The sequence below is a fragment of the Poecilia reticulata genome, linkage group LG10 (genome assembly GCF_000633615.1).
Source record: "Poecilia reticulata strain Guanapo linkage group LG10, Guppy_female_1.0+MT, whole genome shotgun sequence".
In the NCBI taxonomy this organism is placed as follows: Eukaryota; Metazoa; Chordata; class Actinopteri; order Cyprinodontiformes; family Poeciliidae; genus Poecilia; species Poecilia reticulata.
Window position 1 is genome coordinate 5994949 of NC_024340.1, and position 23819 is coordinate 6018767.

Below are 23819 nucleotides of genomic sequence, written 5' to 3' on the forward strand. Positions count from 1 at the left end.
CACTACATGATCTCAATGTCCAGCTTGACCGATAGAGTTTCTCAATTTTGCACAGGTTGATACTTTCTTCAAGCAGGACTTGGAGAAAACTATAACAATAAAGTACCAAGTTGGTAACAGCACTACTACAGCCTTGCTTAACTCCTCTCCAATTACCCCAACACTTGGCTGTGTCTCTCTGTACCTTAAAGCACCACCCACTTTAGCTGATTTTTTTATTTTTTCACATTTTAATTTTCCTGAGCCAGATTCAGGAGCAAGAATGTTTTCACAAGCTTTTTTCTCATGACTTTATGCTGATTCTTATGCTTGTTTTTAGACTTTATGTACTGAGAATTATGTTGAACAGGATATTATGACTAGTGTCTTAGAAAATTGCTTTGTAAGTCAAACTTAACATCACGGTTTCTGATAAGTTGATATCAATTAATATCAATTAATATAAATTAATCCATTAAATTCCGATTAAAATTTGACAGAAGGGTGTCTATATATCTCTCTAAGCTGCATTCTGGGCGCCAACAGCCAATTCCTCAGCGTCGCATCGTGAAACTCCGTTTGACCCATAAGAAATAAACTGCAAAAAACCCAGCAATAAATAAAAACAACAAGCTCATTGAATATTTTTTAGGTTACTGTTAGGATGCGAAGTTCACAAGCATTGAAACCTTCAAGTGACATTGACTTTACAGTACTAAGAATCTCAGCTGTTGGTTCATCTTCAAATAAGAATAATTAGAAAACTATTTTTGACATCTCTAGGAAACATTGAGGTATCACATTCCAAAGATTCTCAGATATTATTTTATTAAACCAATCTGGGAATGACTCTGATGCATGAGCCAATCAATTACCTTCTGTTTTCCACGCATGAGCGGAGCCCTAAGCAGCTGAGGGGAGGGAGCAGTCTATTTATAAAAGCCCAGACCGCAGCAGATCTGAAGCGAAGCTGCAGCCTKGCCGACTCTGTCTGGATCCGCAGGTCTGCAGCGAGAGCAGCCCGGAGAACACATCCAGATGCCTCCCCGCTTCCTGCCCTCCTGTTCTCCCCAGCAGACGCACAGCCGCGGCTCCCTGCCTCCGCGCTAGCAGAGGCTGCATGCATGGCAGCATCCCTGCAGCAGAGAGGAGGGGAGAGGCCAGTCCGACCTGAGTGACAGGTAAGCAGCTCCGTCTCTGTCCTTATAAACTGCTTCATCAAGTCATTAACCTTCAGAGTCTGGGCCGAGTATCACCGCGGTATCACCGGCTCATAGCCCCTGGGGTCGAGTGAACCGGGCGGGGTGATGATGCGGTGAAAAGGTGGTGGTGTACGGCTGGAAGGACCTGGGACTTTTTACGGATGCCTAAAAGCCCGCTAGAGCGATCGCAGCCCGGGGTTCGCCGCTRTGCAACTTGTGCTTATTTTACTACCAAAGTCGTTACAGGACAGACTGACCTGACTGGTAGATTCGGCTTTGTTTATATCATCTCACTCAGGGCAAATATCATGTTACAATTATTTGCTTCTGGCTGATGTAATGTTAACGGTTGTTCGAAGAACCTCATAACAAGAACTCATCGTTGTCAGAGAAATGAACACGTGTTTTACAGAACAGTTTGTTTCCAACAGAAGAACAGGCATCAGCTGACAGCAAACCTGCCAAATGGAAGCTAATCAGGCATTAGATTATTACTAAATCATCATTTTTAATCAAGTTAACTGGAGGGTCTGAAATTAATCACATTTTAATCAAAAATTAAAATAGGCTATTAACAAAATAATCTATATTTTCAATTCAAAAAGCCTATTTGCTGCTAAATTATTGAATAAATAGACATATGAGCTCCAGAACAAAAATATTTGTTGTTTTTAATTTGTTATTTTTCAGCCATCAGATTGATGCAAAGTGCTATTCAGGATACAGGTGTTTCTTGGAGGCCCTGATCATCCCTGGAACCTCTTCAGAAATGTGGACTGTGGACGCTGACATGTTTAACATTCAGATGATATTTTAGGCTTGATAGCTTCGTTGAAAGGTTAACTTCTTTTAGCACAACTTGATTACAACAATAGTCTTTTCCAGCACTACATCAGGTTGTTTTTCAAAGCAAAAGTGAACACGCAGTGGGCCAAGAGAAGAAGCTTGCTCATCCCTTCACTCCCGTTACAGGATGTTGTTTGTGTGTCAGATTTGCAGGCCTGCCATAAACACAAAAATACAAAGGTTCCAACTGGAACTATTGTATGTATTAAGAGAAATGTGATTGATAGCAATAAAAATGTTTGATGTAATAATTATTATACATCAAAGTCAAGGTTTAGCAACAATAATTTTTCTTTTTCTGCACAATGAGAGCAACACCGTGCTTTACATTACATAAAAACAAGAGGAAATGAGTACAAAAATGTTGGGTGAGTGGCAAAGAGAATCCATGACTCAGCAGATCTATGGAACTTCATCAGGAAAAGGAATGTCTCCTTACTCCTGGGATAGGTCCTCCAACTGTCCTGCTAGCTGTACCTCTGACAGATAACAAATAGCTCTTGCTATAAAACCTAACTCTCTCAAATTAAATAATAAATAAATATTAATAAGCAATGACTGTTCTTTCAGACTGACTTGATTGATAGTACGATCTTAAGAGAATCTGATTCTAACTTTGGGTTGGTGTCTTGGACTGAAAGCAGCTTTGTGCTGTGCTCTTTGGTGATTTATTTTAAAGGTGCATTAATCCCAGAACTAAAGCAAAACGCATCAGTATGTAAAAATGAAATTATAAAAACATTGACTAATAAACTGCAGATATACAGTTAAAATGAAAACACATCATCTTAATTACAAAAACTCAACTAAATCCCAAACTAACAGAAAGTGTTTAGTTCCCCTTATAAAACATTGATGGTTGGTGCTGCTATCTGCTCTTCAGGCTATTCCACAGGTCATGGCTATGATATGAGAACACTGACTCACTGTTGGGTTTGTTATTAAAATGTTTCTTTCAGAAAACCTGATAGATCAGGATGCTTTGTACAGTAAACATAAATCTCATTCCTGTGTAGGACTGAGATAATGGATGACTGTGAAGGTCGTTGGATGCTGTAACCAGCGCAGAGACTTCAAAACATTACAAATATGACCTCTGTTTTCCTTGCTGAATACTGGATTAGCTGCAGAGAGCTGAAACAACTCTAATTTAATCATTTTGTCTTCTTCGTTCAGATTTGCCCTCAGTTGCTGTGAATCTGATCTGTTGGCCATAAAAGTGTATTGCTAAGAGTAGATGTTAAACTCAGTGTCGTTCAGATGACAAAATATGGTGACGTGTGGGTGACCATATTTTTTCAGGGTGGTGTGGGTGGGGGAGGTGGAGCTACAGTGGCAGAGTTCATAGACTAACAGGAGACCCAGACGGTGATCATGAGTAGCATGTAGAGGATGTATTGTATGTGAATGGAAATGGTTATGGAGAAGTACTGCCGATCTGACACTTGTGTTTTATGTAATTTTTGCTTTTATATATTTATTTACGGCTATTGTCCTTTTTGGATGTACTGCAGTTTTTGCCCCTGCTTCCTAGACAAATTCTCCAATGGGAGAATAATAAATTATGTTATTTGATTTGCCTGAAGATGAAATGTTGCCTTGGCGGTCGCCACGAGGCCAGAGCAGCACTGAGCTGTGAGGGCAGGTTGAGGCTGCTTGCAACTTTAATATGTAATTGAAGCTGAACTCTTGTTATTGTAACCAGCCAGTCTGGAGGATACAACCTTCAGTAGGATACACATTCAGCCAGCTAACAGTCAGGTATCTGCCAACATCCAGTGACAGCAGTCAGTGGTTACAGACATTTTCCAGTTGTTACTTTACTTCATCTCTCAAAATAACAACCCAATGCTATAGATATCATTGTTTACTGAAATAATCAAAATGTTACATCATTTTTACAGATATATAAATACATTTCTGTTTGAATGCATTCTTTTGGATTATGTTACCATTTTTGTTGATTTTTTTTATGAATGTATATGTGCTGTATATGAAACTCATAGGCTCATATCAGGTACCTTGTATTACTTTTGTTGGATATCTATGATTATAAATACTGTTCAAATGTTTGAAAATGATGATTTAACAGTACATCTTTTTAGGAACAGAATGAAGAGAACAAATTAAACCATACATGTATCAGTTCCTAGCGGCCCACCTCCATCCACTGTCGGATGTTTAATTGACACAGAGAATGTCACTTTAACTTCTGAGGTTTTGATTTCCATCAGAAGTTAAAGTTTAGTGTGCATCTGCCATGCTAAAGTGTGACCCAGTCATGGCTGTTGTGAATTTTTTATATGGCTGCTGTTTCGCCTTGCCTAAAGTTGTCTTTCTGCGCGCCGATGCAGAAAGACAACTCTCAATGCCAAATCTCAAAGGAAAAGTCATGAGAAACCTGACCTGATAGCAGGAAACCACTTAGAGTTAGCATTGTTAGCATGGACGTGGCACTGGTGTGTGTACAGAAGTAATGTGAAGCAACTGTGTCAACATGGAGCGCAACCGAGTAAAACCTTTACAATACGTTGGTTTGCACTGAGACACATTTAAAAGCTCAGCATACCGTCACAGCCGGCACTTTGCTCAGGCCTGATACTTTATTGTGGCTCAGTGCAGTGCCTTCAAACCACACAAGGATCCATTTGCATTAGGACATATCCTACAATACAGCTAGCGTTCTGATTGGTGAGCATACGTTTCTGTATTTCCTTTTTATGCCAGAGTTTTAGCCTTTTTATGCTCTTGCAAAGGGAGTGATAGCGATAAAAGCGATACTGCAGGTTCAGAGATCTATGTGCTCTTATGATTTAACTAGTGTGATGATGGAGGTGTACAGTAGTAATCTTACAGGGAGCCAGGTCTGCAAAGGTAAAACACAATTTTMTATTTCTTTACTCTCGAGTTCTATTTTACAAAGCTTTCTCATTTAAAATAATGTTGGAAGCTTTTTTTGTCGGCTTAAAAAAACAAAAAAAATAAAACAGCACTGCTTTGACTGAACGTAACAAAATCTCTTGTGAATACATTTTAGATCTATTTTAGTTCCCTCTTACTGCAGAGTTCTTTAGTTTTAAAACTGATCAACAAATTAGTTTTTCTTCCCATCAAACAAGTAGTTTCAGTTACATGTTTCACTTTCAGGATCTGAAATGGAAAGTATAGAATGGATGTTAACAAGAGATTTACAGTATGTCTGATTCTATCCAAATGGGAAACAATTAAATAAATAAGCCTAACACTCTTTGGTACTGCAGCATGGGACATCTGAGCTGTAAGCAGCCGTCAGGTTGTTGGAAATGTTAAATGGGCTTTAGATAGCAAAATCGGTTTACCGGCTCTGAGATCCGTTTGGGGTTGTGGGCTGCAGGTAGACGTGTAGCTAATGCAACAGTTGAAGCGTAACATCTCTCTGCCATGATCAAACTTTAGCTTAGGAAACTCATGCATGCATTTTAGCGTCATGCTGTGCAACAATAGTTTGCACACTACTATGAAATGAGCTAGTGGGAAAGGGCCATAACAGGAGCCTTTCTGCCAGAAATGTCCTCCATTTAGCGCCATCTATATTTACAATGAGTCTGACTTTTTCCCCTGTCCTTGTTGGAAAAAAAAAAAAAAAGTATGATGCTGCTATCACCGTGTATCAGTAGGATCGGGCTGTCAGTGTAATAAAAAAAAAGAGCAAAACATAAATTTAAGTATTTGATGTCTGTGTGGGAGAAGGGAACTGCAATTTTCCTGAAGGAAAATCCTAAAGGGATTAATAAAGTCTCCATCCATCCATCCATCCATCCATCCATCCATCCATCCATCCATCCATCCATCCATCCATCCATCCATCCATCCATCCATCCATCCATCCATCCNTCCATCCATCCATCCATCCATCCATCCATCCATCCATCCATCCATCCATCCATCCATCCATCCATCCATCCATCCATCCATCCATCCATCCATCCGTTTTGAGTGATGCGCTGTCAGCTGTCTTATTTTATTTTTATTTTTACATGCACAAGGTTTTACATGTAAGCTAAAAATGTTTTTTTATGGTCTCATGTTAACAGAGCAGATTTTTGCATGTCTTTGTTTTGTCCCTGGATGTCTTGTGGGAAAACCCCATTATGAACTGTGGCTTTCATTCTACAGAGGTTTTCTGCCTGACATGCCTCTCTCAGATGTGTGGAGTGCATTCTCATAGTTGTCCTTTATTAAAGTAAAGTGGGCTGAAATTCCAAGCAGAAAGTAAGTCCTAAATTTCTAGAGAAATATAAGGCTACAGATTAATCTCCTTGTAAATCTCAATTTCAAGAAATTACCTGCGGGGAATACTATCAAATTTGATGGTGCAAGAATCTATCAATTGAAAAATGACATCAGGTTGGCTACAGCCATTCTTTCGGGACAGACTTGGACTTTGGCCTCATGTTCCTAAATGTTTTTCTAAGCTGAATTGGGTTGAGTTCTTGAATTAGTCTGGCCAGTGTTTTAGGCGTAGGAGCCAGTTTAGGTCAGACCAGGTGCTGGACTTAAAGTGAATGACACGAACAGCCAAACTCCACTGGAAGCTTTTAGAAGACTTTTACAAGCCCTAATGGTCTGATATTCAGGACCGTTTTAATATAAAAGAATGACTGCTTGGAAGTTACTGTATGTATTAAAAATAAACAATGACTCAACATATTTGCACAGCTCTACTGATGACTGTGATCTCGTGTTTTTGACTTGCAGACCATGTGTTCTTAAAGCCAAGTCACTGTATCTCCATTTACTGCATGTCTGCGTTCCTGCTGAGCAACATGCTGCTGCTGTAGAGAGGAGATCCTGTCAAGGTCATGACGGTGACGAGTCATCCCACTGTCTCTGTCGGCAGTGACAAACTGTGACTGGGAATGCGTCACCTTTGCGTCATTTTTCTCTCTGCAGATCACACACCGTGTCATTTTTTTTATCAGTTGGTTTGAGCATTTAATTTCTTTTAGTAAAACACAAAAATCCAAAAAGCTTCTCAAATGCTTTGGACCTATCTGATAGACTAGTGTCAGTTGTGAAGCTGGGTGAGTCATTCAGACTAATGCTCAGCAGTTTACTGCTGTTAAAGGCGTTATGGTTGGCAGAAAAATGGGCTGTATAGGATTAGCACAATGGTAAGTGGACTGAACTTATATAGCATTTTTCTTTTCATTTTGACCACTCAAAGCACTTTACACTAGAGTCACATTCACACACACAGATCAGTAGACAATTTGGGTTTAAGTGCCTTGCCCAAGGACACGTCAACATGTGTCAGGAAGCTGAAATTGAACCTACAACCTTGTGATCACAAGGCAACTACTCTACCCACACAGCCACTGTCACCCACGACCAATAATCAATATCATGTGGAAAACTTCCACTGTAGTGATGATTAACACGGCATTTCAAAACGCTTTTTCAGAGGAAAGAATTTAAAAAATAAATATCTACAAGAGACTGGTTGCCTGAGTGTTCAAAGTCTTAAATGAATACCTCACTGAAGCAACTTTGGATTTCAGCCACCAATTAATGATAAACCTTAAAAGAGCCTCAAACTAAAGGTTCCATCCTTTAGTTTTCCTGAAACTAAAGGATGCTAGTTTCCTGCTAGTTCCCTGAAGTGATGTCACAAATATGTTACACTTGTGGGAGGAACTGTCTGATGTTGATTTCTAAATCAACACTAGACTGAGTTACTGTTGGTGTTAATTTAGAAATCAACACTGGACTGGATTGCTTTTTGTTTAACTCTTTGGAACTCTTTAGAGAGTTATAGGGAAACTAACACTCACTAACACTCATGTTGTTGAATTAACACTGTATTTTTAACATACAACACGTACACTGTTTAGCGTTTCCATGTGAGGCAGGTTGTGTTATCATTGCTGTACAGTCATGGCCAAAAGTTTTGAGAATGATTCAAATGTTAATTTTTACAAAGTCTACTGCTTCAGTTTTTATAATGGCAATTTGCATATACTCCAGAATGTTATAAAAAGTGATCAGCTTAACAGCAATTAATAGCAAAGTCAATATTTGGATGAAAATGAACTTTATCCCCCAAAACACATTTCAACTTCATTGCAGCCTTAAAAGGACCAGCTAACATCGTTTCAGTGATTGCTCCATTAACACAGGTGTGGGTGTTGATGAGGACAGGGCTGGAGATCAATCTGTCATGATTAAGTAAGAATGACACCACTGGACACTTTAAAAAGAGGCTGCTGCTTGGCATCATTGTTTCTCTTCTATGAACCATGGTTACTGTATCTCTAAAGAAACACATGCAGTCATTATTGCACTGCACAAAAATGGCCTAACAGGGAAGAGTATCGCAGCTAGAAAGATTGCACCTCAGTCAACAATCTATCGCATCATCAAGAACTTCAAGGAGAGAGGTTCCATTGTTGCCAAAAAGGCTCCAGGGCGCCCAAGAAAGACCAGCAAGCTCCAGCACCGTCTCTTAAAAGTGTTTCAGCTGTGGAATCGGGCTACAAGCAGTGCAGAGCTTGCTCTGGAATGGCAGCAGGCAGGTGTGAGTGCATCTGCACGCGCTGTGAGGCGGAGACTCTTGGAGCAAGGCCTGGTCTCAAGGAGGGCAGCAAAGAAGCCACTTCTCTCCAGGAAAAACATCAGGGACAGACTGATATTCTGCAAAAGGTACAGGGAGTGGAMTGCTGAGGACTGGGGTWAAGTCATTTTCTCTGATGAATCCCCTTTCCGATTGTTTGGGACATCTGGAAAACAGCTTGTTGGGAGAAGACGAGGTGAGCGCTACCACCAGTCTTGTCTCATGCCAACTGTAAAGCATCCTGAAACCATTCATGTGTGGGGTTGCTTCTCAGTCGAGGGAGTCGGCTCTCTCACAGTCTTGCCTAAAAACACAGCCATGAATAAAGAATGGTACCAGAATGTCCTCCGAGAACAACTTCTCCCAACCGTCCATGAGCAGTTTGGTGATTAATAATGCCTTTTCCAGCATGTAGGAGCACCTTGCCATAAAGCCAAGATGAGAACTAACAGGCTCAGGGAACAAAACATAGAGATTTTGGGTCCATGGCCTTGAAACTCCCTAGATCTTAATCCCATTGAAAACTTGTGGTCAATCATCAAGAGACGGGTGGACAAACAAAAACCTAGGAATTCTCTTATACTGTAGAAACCCAACAAGACAGCTTCCTGTTGTCAGTGCTTTATAGCTCAAATGTTCAGTGACATTTTAGTTTTACGTGATGTTTTTTCCATCCACTAGTAGATGGAAATGAAGCATAAATCACCATATAAATGTTTATTTAATCAACTCAAATTGGAGCTGGACTCTTTTATGATTTCTGGCATTTTTACATATTTTACAGACTTTTTTGTGGACCTTATGAATTTTTACAAACAAATTTTAGACCAGACAGTTTTCTTTGGTTTAATATTAGGACTATGTATAAACTTATGCCTCATAAGAAATAAAGTCAGTGTGTAGCTTCTACTGCAATCTACTGCATTCCAAAGTCAATAAAAATAATTGTGAACTAGGAATTCGATTTATCTTCAATATGAAGCTAAACCAAATGCTAACGTTAGCATCGTCAGCAACTAAGAGGTTATTAGTTGCGGTGCCTCAGTGAGCGGTATGTAATCGAGTGTTTCAATTGTTGAAGATCACATAGAAAAAACATTTCCCAATAACAACAGGGGAAGATTGTGACAGGAAAAATATTAAGTCAGTCCTGGCAAAGAGAGTCTAGTGAGTGAAGTTACACAAGCAAAATGGAGGGAAGGTGAAGGTCTGACAGCCTGAGAAAACGCTGACATACAGTAGGCTGGAAGAGGATAAATGTCACTATTCTATGAAACTGTTTTGGTAAATAAATTATGAAATACTTTGACTATATTTTTGCAGAAATATAAACAAGCTAACTTGTTTTTTTGTTCACATGTCACTTCCATGAAATTGTTCCCACACCCTTGCATTAGAAAAGTATCCCAAAAAATCAACAGTGAATAGATCAAATACATCTCTCTCTCTCTTTCTCTCTCCCTCTCTCTCTCTCTCTCTCTCTCTCTCTCTGTCTCTCTCTCTCTCTCTCTCTTTCTCTCTTTCTTTGTATTTGGGACGTTTCTCTGTGAATAAAGCCAACCTGGAGTGAGGTCAGATGTGTTTCTGTGTTGGCTGTATGGATGGACAGGCAGCTTGTCCAAGCTAGCCTGCAGCTAACTGCAGGTAAGAGTCACAAAATAAAAACAGGAGTCAGCGTTTTACTGTCAAAATATGCTCTAAATATCTCCCTAATATTGAATATTGGCACGCATTTTTTTAATGAAGTGACACATTTTCAGCACATCAGTGAGCAAATGGTCATTATGGAACAGACTTCTGGAGGATGTGGAGAGCTGGTTGCTGATGATATGAGCTATCACTGTTCAGCCACCCTGAGGACATTTCAGAAGGAACAAGTGTAGATAAATGACTGTGCGTGTGTGTATGGGGGTTGTTATTAATACTGATAAGAGGCGGAGAGGACAACAACTATAAGCTCTTGCATGTTGACTCCTTTACGTTGTGAGCACCTTTACTCTTCATGTTTATTGTCTATATTTACATATTTAATGATATTTACAGATATCAGGTGTGTGACGCTGTAATAATGTGCCTGTGAGCAGCAAATAATAGTGTGTCTTGGTTTAATCTTATTTCAGGACTGTATGAGTTTTGTTCTGTTTATAAAATACATATTTTCCAATGATGGCTATTATTTTATTTCTTTCCTCTCTATGTCCTTGTGCCTCCACATGTGGAGGCAGAGAGAAGGTGTGGCTTAGGGGGAGCCCTGGCTGGTGGGGCACACGGCTCCATTTCTGGCTCTGGCTTTTTATCTGATGCAAACAGTTGGACTTTCAGAACCGACCAAATCTCACTGGATTTTCTTCTGTCTTCTTTTTGGCATGTTTTCCAGTGACCATGCTGACGTCCTGCGTGTCCACTGCTGACAGGCTGTGAAACCGGTAAGGCTCGTCTGTTTGTTGGCTTATGCAAAAACATGAGGTTAAGGGATTGAGATTGGGCTACTTCTCTTATATTGGGACTGTGATCCACCTGTAATAATTGCTGTATTTGATCAATAACAGATCTAGTCTGACTGTAAACATAAATTTAGAAATTCTTTCCCCAAGAAAAAACATACCTTATTCTTTATGGAGAAACGTTTTTTTAGAGACAGAGTGAGCTTCTATTAAGCTGTTGTAACAAACTATTACCTCCAGGTAATAGTTTGTAGGATGTCAACTATTTATGTTGTTTAGCTTCTGATATGACTATCTCAATACATATTTTCTATGTAGCCTCAAGTTGTTTTCACAAACAAGTAACATCAGCTCTACATATCACTCCAAGGATCAAAACAAGAGGGTTTATAAATGTTAATGGTTTATCTCAGAATTGGCTATAATTTGGTGTGTGGCTGGGATTTATTAAAATAGGTGTGGCTTATGACAACAAATCTACCTGGATGACTGCAGCTACTTTTGGGACTGAATCTTGGAGATAATTACCAAACTTATACAAATAAGATCAGGTCCTCTGGTTCTATAAAAGGTTATTGAAAGATGAATGTGAATTTGAAATTGAAATAAATCTGGACCAAAACAAGAAAAGTGGAAATAACATCTCACTTCCACCAGGAGAGTTAGCATTTTTATGTTTGAATAGGCCGTATCGTACATGTTGGATCAAGTACATGTACATGTTTTGGATCCTTGGTTAGCCCTATTAGGTAGACTTTAAATGTTATTCCCATTCATATAGTGTGCAAGGTTAATTATATTTTCTTGGAAATACAAATAGCTAAATTATCCCCGACTTGCTTATATAGTTTATGTTTATTTACAGACCAAACTGCTTTACCTTCTAATGTGAAGGTGTGAACATCTAATTGTTTGTATGAACATCAAACATCTTAAGGTAAAAAGTGCAAATATTATGAAATTTCCATTATGACAAATGTCCAGGTCCTAAATTAAAACTTTCTTGAAGTAATTTTAATCTGGAAACAATATTTTGTTTGTTTTGCTTTTCTGGTGGAAGTCTATCAGCATACCACGTCTTCACTTGGTAATATTTGCCACCTCTTTCTTGCAAAACTTCTCCAAATTGCAAGTTGATGTTAAATATATTGAATTGATTCTAATATATTTATATTGGGTGTAAAACAAGAATAAATGTAGAAATTAGCTCAACCAGTGCACAGTGTAGTTGTTCACTGGTTGGCCCCTAAAAATGTCGCCACCTGAATTTAACAGCTTCTCATTTCTGAACCAGCCATGTACCTCAGATCACTGGCATCAAGCAGAGAAAACAACGTAGGAGAAAATGGTTGTGTGTGTGCACTTTAGAGATCCACTGTAGCTTCATTACACACACAGACTGAGTGCTTTCCAGCTGTTCAGCAGCTATAATAGCACTTGTCAGATGAAATGTAGAGAATCTTATTTTTAATTCACATATTGATTCTAATAAAAATAAAAATTGTGTTTCAATCATTTGACCTTTATTCTCAGTTTGTATTCAATGGCCATTTCTACAACGATTAACTTTCATCACTATGTTGTTCTTTTACTGACTGCAGCCATGACAGAGGCTGCACTGACCTTTGACCTGTGTCTCCCTCTCAGGTTTCAGCCACATTATGACTAAATTAGCAGCTTCTGGGGCGGGGGAACCCCCCCCATCCTACATTATTTTTCTGGTGGTCTTCCTCTTCTTCCTGACGGGTCTGCTGGGCTTCCTTATCTGTCATCTGCTGAAGAAGAGGGGCTACCACTGCAGAACCGGAGACCTGGAGGATGAAGAGGAAAAGCTTGGGGAAGATGAAGATGGTAAGTGGAGAAGACAAATGGAGGAATCAGTTTTTAATTTTGTTGTAATGTTTCCTAAGTGATTTCTTGTGTTGTTAGTCATTCTCTTGGTGTAATCAGCTAATGGTGCAGAGCACATAGCAAAACATACATACAAAACACACACAGAGTGTTTTGGTTTATTCCATTTTATTTGTTTGCTACTGTACTTTGTTTGCTGTCTGTGCTTTCAGAAATGTAGACAAATGAAAATATAGTTTCCATTACAGACCAGCTCCCACTCAGCTCAGACGCTTGTTTCTAAGTTTTCAACAGTTTAATGTTGAAATGTGTTCCTGCTGGTAAATTCTGCTCAGATATATTAAGGGCCTGTTTGCTGAAAACAACTGCAATTAAATAATATTCTGTGTTACACCCTTATTGGAGTGGCACAGTTGGTAGCATTGTTGCCTTGCGACAAGAAGGTTCTAGGTTCAATTCCTGGTCTTGGGTCTTTCTGCATGGAGTTTGCATGTTCTCCCTGTGCATGCGTGGGTTCTCTCCAAGTACTCTGGCTTCCTCCCACAGTTCAAAAGCATGACAGGTTAATTGGTTTCTCTAAATTGACCCTAGGTGTGAGTGTGTGTGTGCATGGTTGTGTGTCCTGTCTGTCTCTTTGTAGCCCTGTGACAGACTGGCAACCTGTCCAGAGTGACCCTGCCTCTCGCCCAGAACGTTAGCTGGAGAGGCACCAGCAACCCCCCCAATCCCACTAAAGGACAAGGGTGTAAAGAAAATGGATGGATGGATACACCTTTATTATGTTTACGGACAATAAACATGCCAAGTTTCCAACTTCAATTTTTCCAGTATCAAACATCTATTTACAATATTCTTAACCACATCAAATTACTTTAGCAATAAATTCTCCCTAATATGAATCATCACCAGCCTAGTCAGTAAGTGTAGCGGGTGACATGTTATGAGAGCAGCGTAATGACATTTTCAATGTTCTGAGCGGTTCTGAATCTGTTTATTTCTCATCTTGTTTTTTTCTTGTTTTTATTTTTTTTCTCCATCTCACTCATAAAACCTCCTGAGTCGTACACAAACACTCAGCATGAAACCTGGCTGTCTTTGAAGAGTCCTCTCAAACACAAACATACATTGCTCTGTTGCTCCTGCACATGTAAGAAAATTTTTTCTACACATGTAAACAAACATATACACTCACCCAAACACATCCGATAGCAGAGAGAGGGCTGCTCAAAAACCTAATCAGTACTTTAAGTTTGAGCGATTTCACTCTCGAGGTGCGCGGGCCCACCCCGATTGGTTCCAACCCCTTTGGTTACCTCTTAGGTAGTGCACTCCCACTCGAGATCAAGAACCATCTTGACCAACAGGGACTATCTTTATGGTTGGTGTATGGTGCTTGCGGTGTGCTCCAGGGAGCCACCTTTTGGTTTGTATGTGCTGTGTAAGGTGCGTAGAATATGGCTAGCATATTCCGAAGGATATTTTGCATAGACTGCACTCTCCAAAATAACTCCCTCAGGCAGAAACTGGTTGTATTTTTAGGTGACTGAAAGGATTGTTGTTTTTATTTGTTCATGTCTTGTTTTGCTGTTTTCAGATGAGAACGACGAGAACCAGGACACCGTGGAGCAGATTCTTAAATGCATTATGGAAAATGAAGGTAGCAAAAGTTTGAATGTTGCTAAACTCAATTTATTATTCCGTGATATGATGCTGGTGTTGGGTGTGTGGGCAACTGTGGCTCTGTGAAAAGAGTAGTCGTCTTGTGATCAGAAGGTTGTAGGTTTGATTCCAGCTTCCTCATGTCGATGTGCCCTTGAGCAAGGCACTTAACCCCAATTGCATATCGGTGTATAAATGTGTGAATGTGACTCTAGTGTAAAGTGCTTTGAGTGGTCAAAAATGATTGGAAAGGTTCAGTCCATTTACCATTTGTTGATTTATTTCAAATGGCTCTTTTCTGATCAGATGTATGTATCCCATTACAGTTTGTGTGATTTTCTCAGAACTTGTCAGAAAAGTTGTTAAAGTCAGTGGATTTGTGATCTTGTCTCCTGCAGCCAACATGGAAGCCTTCAATGAGATGCTGGGAAACCATAACGTCTGCGTGCGCCATGATCCACGGTAAGCTCACACACAAACCCACCACATGGCAGCAGATTTTTTTTTAAATTACGATGAACAAATGTTCAAATTCATTTAATAGTTGTGATAGTTTAAGATCTGCTAATGACACAACAGCACACTAGAGAGCAAATCATGATAATAGAACTGAGGATAAGCTTCAAATACAGTAGAACGGTTAAGTATAGGGGACAGAACTACTTAGCTTTAGAGATAACAAAAATCACAGAAAATCAAATAATTACTGTTTCAACTTCATATTTAAGAGAAAAAAGCTCTGATTTACAGTTACATGTTAGATTGTTAGTTATTTTTATCATAATTAGCCAGATAGCATTGCTACTCGTAAACACAAGGGCGGAGCTATATGTGGGGTTGGGAGGGGTGTGGGGGGGCTGGGGGCCCGGGTCTGGAGGTGCCAGGGAGGGAGGAATGGTTTCAAGTCGCTTAAATGTCTGATTATAAATGGAAAAAGTGCGCCCTCACCTGTTGAGAAAGGTGTATTTAATGTTAAAGTCAACAGTTTCAGTTTTTTTTCTCCCGTCTTCTTCTTGCACTCCGTGTACTCAGTTTTTGAAGACCACACTGATTCTGAAAATTGTGTTCTTCACTCAGTAGCAACTTGAACACCGAAGACATATTGTTAGCATGACCTACTACAGCTTACATACCAGACCATTCCCAGTCAAGCATTAAATCAGATAATTCTTGTTGCCAGCCGTGTTCTCACTGTATGTTTCTGCCAAGAAATTCACAAAGGAACCATCTTCATCAATTCTTTCAAATTGTCTGGAATACATGAAATAATAAAAAACATAAACTTCTGTAAGGTGTGAAAGGATAGAGTAGATATCTGATTGACCTGGTGATTACGGCACATCCGAAAGGTGAAAACCTAACTAGGTTTTTTCCAAACAACGACCAAGGTTCCAGGTTTGTATAACAAACTGAAGTCTCACAGCATCACTGCTTTTCTTGCCTATCTTTGTACAGATGCATATATTGGATCTTTGTCTTTGCTGTCCATAACAATCTCAGGCATTTGGAGTATTTTAGGCCAAACTCTCATGAAAACAAGTAATTCTGAAATTGCACACCAATAATCTTGCATATTGGCATCCAGGTTGCGTAAGGAGTCTATCGGTGGCATTCCTCCCCATCTCCATACAGTCCACTCAGGGACCGACCTCAACTCCTGCCTGCTCTGCGCCCAGGTCAAAGCGAAGAGGGGCCGCAGACAAAGCAGGACACTCCGCTTCAAACAACGACCTGGAGAGCAGACCGTCTTCTCTGTTGGAAGGTAGAACACAGACTTTGTTTAGCCATTTTGTCAAGTTCAATGCATGACGAGCTGTAAAGTGAAACATTGTTCTCTCTGTCATTATCTCCTCAGATTTCGGGTGACACACTCTGATAAGAAGCTCCAGGGAAGTCCTAACCTATTGGCTGTTTCAGGGGACCAGCTGGACCAGTCCCAAGATAGTGAGGAGAGAAAGGAGGATGGGTACAATCTGAAGAATATGTTTAAGGAAGTCCAACTGCCTTCAGATGGTGCCAATGGTGTTGCTGCAAATGTGGGGAAAAGGAAGAAGAGTGTGACCATATTTGGGCTGAGGAGGGGCAGTGATCCTTTAGGTTTGAGAGTAAAAGAGATGGTAGGAAGAGACACTGGGGGGATTAGATTTCAGCAGCCACCTGTTGTGATGGAGGAACCTGTCCAGGCAGAGAGTGTAGAGGCTAATCCAGAGCGTGGCACTAAAGCTGCTGCCAAGCTGAATACTGAGCCTGCATCAGCTCAACGTGAAGGTATAGCTTCTATTCTCAAAAAATTCTCCAACTCTAACTCTGGTTCCCAGGAAAGTTCCAGGCTTGGCCTACAAGGAAAGATGGCCGCAGGAACCTCTGCCCCTTCTTCCCTGCCTGTTTCACCTGGGAAATCTGTAGATGTCGACAGTAAGATAGTAAAGATTGAAGATCCTGGACCATTACARACCTCAACCCCCATTGACACCATACCTGCACCAATTCCAGGTTTCACCTCTGCTATGCCCACTGGTCAGTCCCATTTGAACAAAGACTTTACGACTGCCAGAGTTTCCTCTGACCCATGTTCCAGTCCAGATCCAGAACCAGGTGCCAGCAGAGGCCTTGCTTTGATAAGCTTGGGTTCATCTCCTGCATCTTCCTTCCAAAACAAGACTTTTTCATCTGTCTTGTCATTAAAAACGCCTACCTCATCCCTGGCAGAGTCACCAAGCCCCAAAAGCAGATTGGAGAGCAGCTTAACAGAGGCTACCAAGAGCAAACCATTATCACCACTCGCCCTATGTCCTTCTCCAACTGTAGCCTCACCCCATTCAACCTTAAAGTCAGAATGTTTGACTTCTCTAAGATCTACGACCCATGGAGATTTACATCCAAGTTCACATTCCACGAAGGAACACAAGCTTGAAGGACAGACTGAAGAAAAGATAGAAAAAAAGAGACCTGGAATCCTAAAGACACCCAAACTGTCTCCAGTTGCAGCAGGAGATCCAGCGTCTTTGTCTGAGCAGGTTTTAAAAGACAGACTGGGCAGTTTACCTTTGACGCCCCCCAGCCCGTTGTCCCCATCCTCACTTCAAGGAGGGAGAGTAAGTAGTGTTACAATTGTTAAAGCCAGTCCTGACAGCAAGAGGGAGTTCTCTGTCGTCACTATGGTGGACAAAGAAGAGGCATCCTCATCGGACCAGAGGTTGAAGAGTTCCCAAGATGGATTTAAATCAGAGAGAGAGGAAACAAACCCCACTGTTAGAAAGCAAGAACAGATTTTTATTGGTGAATCTGAGACTCAGAGAAAGGAAACCTCAGGAGTAGAAACCAGATCATATCCAGGTCAAGACAAGGATGACATGATGGAGATGGAAGACATTAGAGACTGCAAGGTGACACAAGTGGAAGGAGCTGAAGGGCCGAGAGGGGACACTGACAAGATGTTGGATAACCAATCACTACAGAACCCAGAAGAAAAGTGCCAAGATGATGAAGAGTCGACTGCATCCAGAAATGACCCAAGCAGAGAGACAAGCGATACCACAAACTGAACTACATTCAAAGACAAGTGATAAGATTAATGACAAAATACTATGATGAGCATTCTTTTATTCATTTAACTTCAGATTATTTTTTTGGAAAAGTGTTTTTCCCTTTCTTGCCATAAGAGTGAAACTGACACCAGACCTTCATATTTATATTAATGTAAAAGTTATGGTTTGTTAATATCAGCTTTGTTCTATCAGTTTACCACTAACCACCATACCACCAATGGGCTAATGGTCTGGTGTTTGGATATGCATGAACAATGCCCCTGGCATTCACCTCCTTACTAACAGTTTAAGAGTTTCACTTAATGCCCTGAAATGTGTCTGAACATTGGAGTGACTGGAGTAACGTTTGTCCACACATGTACTGTATGTCATATTATAACCTCTCCACAGAACTACACCGTTGTCTCCAGGTCTGTTCGGGATTTTGCCTTAGTATCATGCGTAATTCACACATGTTCCAAAGAACCATGAAGAGTGATGTAGTTGGTCTTTCAATACGAGTAAAATTATCCAGTTAGGGAAAATGTTGGGATCCTTTGCTTTAATATCCTGTTGGCAGCTATTTTCTGTGCTGTCGAATATTTCCTGATAACTTCTTCAGTACAAGTTTCACAAACTTTAGGTCAAGCCTCCAAAGAGTACAGCATTTTTTATTGAAACAGTTTCTGTGTTTCCATTACAAATGTGTGCAAAACTTTGTCGATGTAAATAGACCCCMCACAATTTCGCAATAGTGGTATTTCCACTAGATCAACGTAATTAAAACCACATCTGAATAATCCTGTTCATGTGATAATGTTATCATCCTCCTACCACTTTCTGTGGATTAGAAGACAATGGACTTTTGCAGTGTTACCATTGGACCGAGGGCTGTGAAAACAGACAACAAAAAAAATTATTCTCTATTATTCCACTGAGTTTTTTTAATTGGTATCCTTTAAAGAAATTTTGTTATTCCAATTTGCACAATTTTATTTTCAATGGAAACACAGCTACTGACAGCAGAGGTCTTAAGCGAAGTCCCAAGTAAAGACATTCAGGTGCAAAGTCAAGATCAAGAGTTAAGTTCATGTTCTAAGTTCTTAGTTTTTCCATTCTTACCAAGTCATTTTACCAAATATGTCATTCAGGTTCAGAGTAATAACACTTGACTTAAACTACAACTACCTAAAAAAGGTAGATTTATTTGCCAAAGTGAGCAAATTTAAACAAATGAGTTAAAAATGGAAATGTATTTACTTTAAGGCTGATGTTACTCCAGAGTGTCAGCATGCACATGCATGTTTAATGTATAAATTAAATAAAAACTAAATGCAACAAAAGATGTCTCCCAAAATATAGTTTTAGTTACTCATCTAATTTGTGAAGTAATAATTTGTGTATTGTTTGCATGTATGAGGATGAAAACTGAGAGGAAGGAAGAAACCCAACACTTACATAAAGTCAAAGACCTTAACAGAAATCCTGTTGAATGAATCAAACAAAGTGCAGTTAATATCTGTTTATGTCTGTCTTTAGATTGTCCATTATATATTGCACTAAATACGGTTTGGAGAGTTTTCTTCTCTTTACTCTGAGCTGGAGACTATATATGTATGTGTGTAATAGTGGAAAATAATTTTCTGTTTCCATATTTAAAAACTTTGTTCTCAGTTCTGAATAAGAAATGTAAAAAATTTAAGGTACACATAACATCATAATGAACGAGACAAAGTGTGGGAAGTTCATAAATGAGTCTCGAACTTCTAAATTAAAGAAACAGGAAGTGCTTTTATTTTATTGTTTCAGCTAGGTGTGTCTTAGTAGTGTTACGGCAAGTGATTATTATTGTCATTATTATGAAGCTACAGCTAACATGAACAGATTGCTATGAGCCATTAACAGACATCAGCAGTTTTCCAAAGATGTGAATGTTTATTATTATTATTATTTTAATTTCTTCAGAATATTACAAAGATGTCATCAGTTGCAGATTCTGACACAGGGTCACTTCATTACAAAAAACCTCACCTCAAACGAAGAAAGATTCTCCCTAACTATGCTACAATCCTGCTTAAGCAGACAGAGACCCTATCACTGATTAAATTCAGTGGGGAAGTCAGAGAAACAGTGGTGAAAATTCTTTAACATTCACCACCTTAGCTCTCATCTTCAACCCATTCGGATGGATGATTATCGAATTTAATCCAGGTCAAGTTCTTTATTACAGCAACTCAGACGTTTTGTTTAGTGCAAGAAACTGAGCTGCCAATAAATGGATGTAATACAAACTACACAAATAAAATGAACATATAAACAATTACCAGAGGGCTTTTTCCCCCTTTTTCTTTTCTGTAACAGCAACAATCTATGTAGAAGGCATACATTCAACCACACCAGTTTCACTACAAAATTATTTGATTTTACATTAAAATGAATTACAAATATTTTGTACAAAGCACATAAAATATTTTAGAATCTACACATGCATAACTGCCATTAAATGTAGATTTTGCCTTTGCTAAAGAAATGTACTGTTATGGGATGTCGTTTGTAAAGTTTGGTAAAGAATTAACAACAATAACTTCACCTATTTTAGCCAACCATATGAAGCATTTTTTTCAAAGTCATATTTTTACTATGTTGTTAATTTGTTTATACGTGTCAAATGATATATTTAATTAGCAAGCTAAATGTTTACTTGTAAATCAATTTTTTAGTTAGCCATGTAAATGTTTTATTTGAAGTAACATGTTTAGCTGAACATTTAATTAGCAGCAACATATGCAAACTAAATATTTAGTTTGCAGCTAGCTATTTATCACTAGGCTAATTATTTAATTAGAAAGCCAAATTTGTAGTTAGCAAGGTAAATACTTTGCTTGAAGCTAAATACTTAGTTTGAAGCTAAATATCTAGCTTGAAACTGAATGTTTATAAAATAATAAATAACATAGTGAAAATATGAGTTTGAAAAACAAACCCCAATTTCTTTTCTGTTATGACAGGCTAAATAATCCAAATTATTGCTATTATTCTTTGACTGTGTAACTTTACAAACGCCACTCCATAAATATTAACTTTTCTATTTGGATATTCTGTTAACTGTATTTTAAACACTGATCCACATAATAATGTCACCTGTTAAAGGGTGTGCATATACTGACTTTTAAACAGGTCCATCGCAGAGAAACCTATGTAGTGTCTGTGTTGCATTCTCAATTTTGCCAGTGAGAACACCACTAGTGTCTGCTGAGGCATGAACCATTGCTGATTGGCTCAAAATAAGTCACTATTTCCTGTGAAGCTCAACCGTCCCACATGGAGCTTGTTGGCGGAGGAGGGGGAGCCCGACACTGAAACCACACAAGGACAGTCAAAGTATTGGTCCTCACATCTTCTGTCAGCTCAAACTTGAATAAATAATTGTCTTATTGCTAAGATAGGTGTAAGATGACACATACTGGTCTTAATCGATCGCTGGGGAACTCTAGAGGAGTGGGGCCTCTAGCGTCAGCCTCTGTTGTGCCAAAAGACACACAATGGATTTAGCTGGCACTGCTAATATGTCATGTTCCAGAGGAAAAACTGCATCTTACCAGCAACCCTTGACTCTTCTACGTGAACAGACTGCTGTTTGTCCTCCACACCAGCAGGAGGAGTAGCAATAATGTTTGCACAGTCACCAGCAGAAGCTGAGGGAATTGGGATGGGGGGTGAGCAGGGATGTATAGCTGCAATATGGAGAGGCTAGACAGAAAAAAAACATGAGAAAAAGGAGAATCCTGGAGTCATTTTTCCATCAAAATCCTGCAGGGCTCCTGCTCACCTCCTTCTCCTCTTCCTCCTCCTCCTCTTCTTCTTCTTCATGCAGGAGCTCCACCAGCAATGATGGGAAAACACCGATTCGCCCATCTAGTTCTCCTTCCCAAAAACCATCATCTACCTAAAAAAAAAACACGTTAGAATGGTTTCATTCAGAGGCTCCTTCAGAGCTACTGCAACGTGGACCACTACAGGAGATCCTTCCTGTTCACAGTCATCAGTATCTACAATAACTCTTTGAATAAAACTGGGTCATATGAGTTAAAACAGCATTCATTTCCCTGCCTACTCACCTCTCCGTGTAGACAGCGTATGAGACGAATTAGCGCCCCCTCCTGGAAGGAAAGCTCTTCTGCACTTTGAGCTTGGTAGGAGTACAGAGCTTTGACAACACCTAGAACAAATGGAAACAGATTTTAGTCCCATGTTGTTCAGTATAACTAGGGGTGAAAGTAAGGGGGTACGGCAGGGTACTGCGTATCCCTTAAAGATTTAGAGGGGTTACGAAGTACCTGCAAGAGAAAAGAGCGGCTGTGTGCTGTAAAAAATCAGTGTTCACTGTGCAGCCGCGAGTGCGCCCACTAATTAGCCGTGACTGATTCGTTTTTCAAGAACAATCTAAAACACGACTTAATCAGTTAATAAATAACTTTTTTCCCGTTTCATGTTGTTTCTGAACTGTTCGTGCTTTGCTAGAGCAGGGCTGCAACATGTCGATCGCGGAAGGTTTTGAGTCGATCTCGGCTTTAGGTGACAAACTGAACGCAGCCAGGAGGCTGAGACCAGCACGTCCTCCTCTGGCTCCTTATCAAAACGTTCGTAATTTTATTAAAGAACAACAACAAAAAAAATCAACAAAACGTGTTCAAATTAATAATCCAAAACAATAATAATCTCAGAGATTAATGTTTCAACAAGGTGTTGCGCAATTCTGTGCGTTTCGGTTCCATGGCAAAATAACTAGCAGAGAAGAGTTTAAGATTAACTAATCAACCACCTCTGTGTTCATGAGAGGCTTATTAATGATCGCAAAATAAATATCGCAAACCTAATATCGTAACGGACTGAATGTTTTTAATGTTATCTGTTCTCGGCTCGAGGAGCGCAGGAGGTTGCCATGGCAACGGGTGTGCTTAAATGACAGAGAGACGGAGAGTAAATGCGTTTAGAGTTGATCACCTGTTCGGGTTGTTTTACCTTTGCTGTGGTGCATCACAGCCGCTGTAGTTTCTGAACATTCAATAAACGACATACTTGGACTAATTACCTTGTTCTTTGTGACGTCATTTAAACCAAACATCAAACATGGTAAATATGTTTTATTAAGTATTTAACAAATAAGTGGCTTCTACCGCGATAATTATCTGAAATTAAATTAATTGTCTAATATAAAAAATAGTTTGGTGCTGTCGGGCTCCAAACTATTTTAAGACTAGTTAAGTCTAGTCTTAAAATAGTTAAGTTAACTAGTTAAGTCTGAGAGGCTTTTCCTTTATTTAGGCTTCTTATTTAGTGGAAATATTGATGTTGATGAGACTTAATGATAACCTCTTTCAACCTTTATAGCTCCACTGTTGAAAATGAGGCTCTAAAATACACAAATGACATTGAAATAAAATCCAGTCCAACATCTGGTTTGATTCCTCTGGAACCTGTTGGAGGAAAAATATCCCAACTTCAGAAGATGAGCTTTAACTTAACAGAGCTCTGTGGTTCCTCCTATCAGTATGAGAGTCAGGGTGAGGAGGCRCCATGTTAGGAAGAGAAGTGGAAGCTGCAGGATCTTCAGAACAAACAGGTCATGATGCTGGGCTACTGATTATCCCTCTGTCTGGATACAGGATCAATATAACCAGTTTAAAAGCTAAAATAAACGGTTATATGCCAGACATGG

The 23819-nt window shown here is 39.5% G+C and overlaps 2 protein-coding genes across 4 annotated transcripts in view; one reads left to right on the forward strand and one right to left on the reverse strand.

Annotated features, from left to right (window-relative positions):
* Positions 1-908: 908 nt before the first annotated feature.
* On the forward strand, positions 909-21058 carry rell2 (RELT like 2). 3 transcript variants are annotated; one of them, XM_008419743.2, is made up of 8 exons: positions 909-1160; positions 10176-10263; positions 10997-11045; positions 12711-12914; positions 14509-14571; positions 14972-15035; positions 16159-16335; positions 16429-21058. In XM_008419743.2, the coding sequence occupies exons 4-8, from the start codon at positions 12725-12727 to the stop codon at positions 18116-18118; spliced, it is 2184 nt and encodes a 727-aa protein (XP_008417965.1). In that variant the 5' UTR covers positions 909-1160; positions 10176-10263; positions 10997-11045; positions 12711-12724; the 3' UTR covers positions 18119-21058. The 3 variants fall into 3 exon arrangements, with proteins under 3 accessions (XP_008417965.1, XP_008417964.1, XP_008417966.1); XM_008419742.2 differs by lacking the exon at positions 10176-10263; XM_008419744.2 differs by lacking the exons at positions 909-1160; positions 10176-10263 and adding an exon at positions 10583-10602.
* Positions 21059-21108: 50 nt separating this feature from the next.
* The window catches only part of LOC103470993 (F-BAR and double SH3 domains protein 1), a 38159-nt gene continuing 35448 nt past the window's right edge, over positions 21109-23819 (reverse strand). The window contains exons 17-21 of the mRNA XM_008419745.2: positions 22219-22319; positions 21930-22046; positions 21700-21850; positions 21565-21620; positions 21109-21456 (exon numbers count right to left, since the gene is read on the reverse strand). Of these exons, the coding sequence (XP_008417967.1) occupies positions 21409-21456; positions 21565-21620; positions 21700-21850; positions 21930-22046; positions 22219-22319 (473 nt within the window). The 3' untranslated portion in view covers positions 21109-21408. The remainder of the gene's footprint in view (positions 21457-21564; positions 21621-21699; positions 21851-21929; positions 22047-22218; positions 22320-23819) is intronic.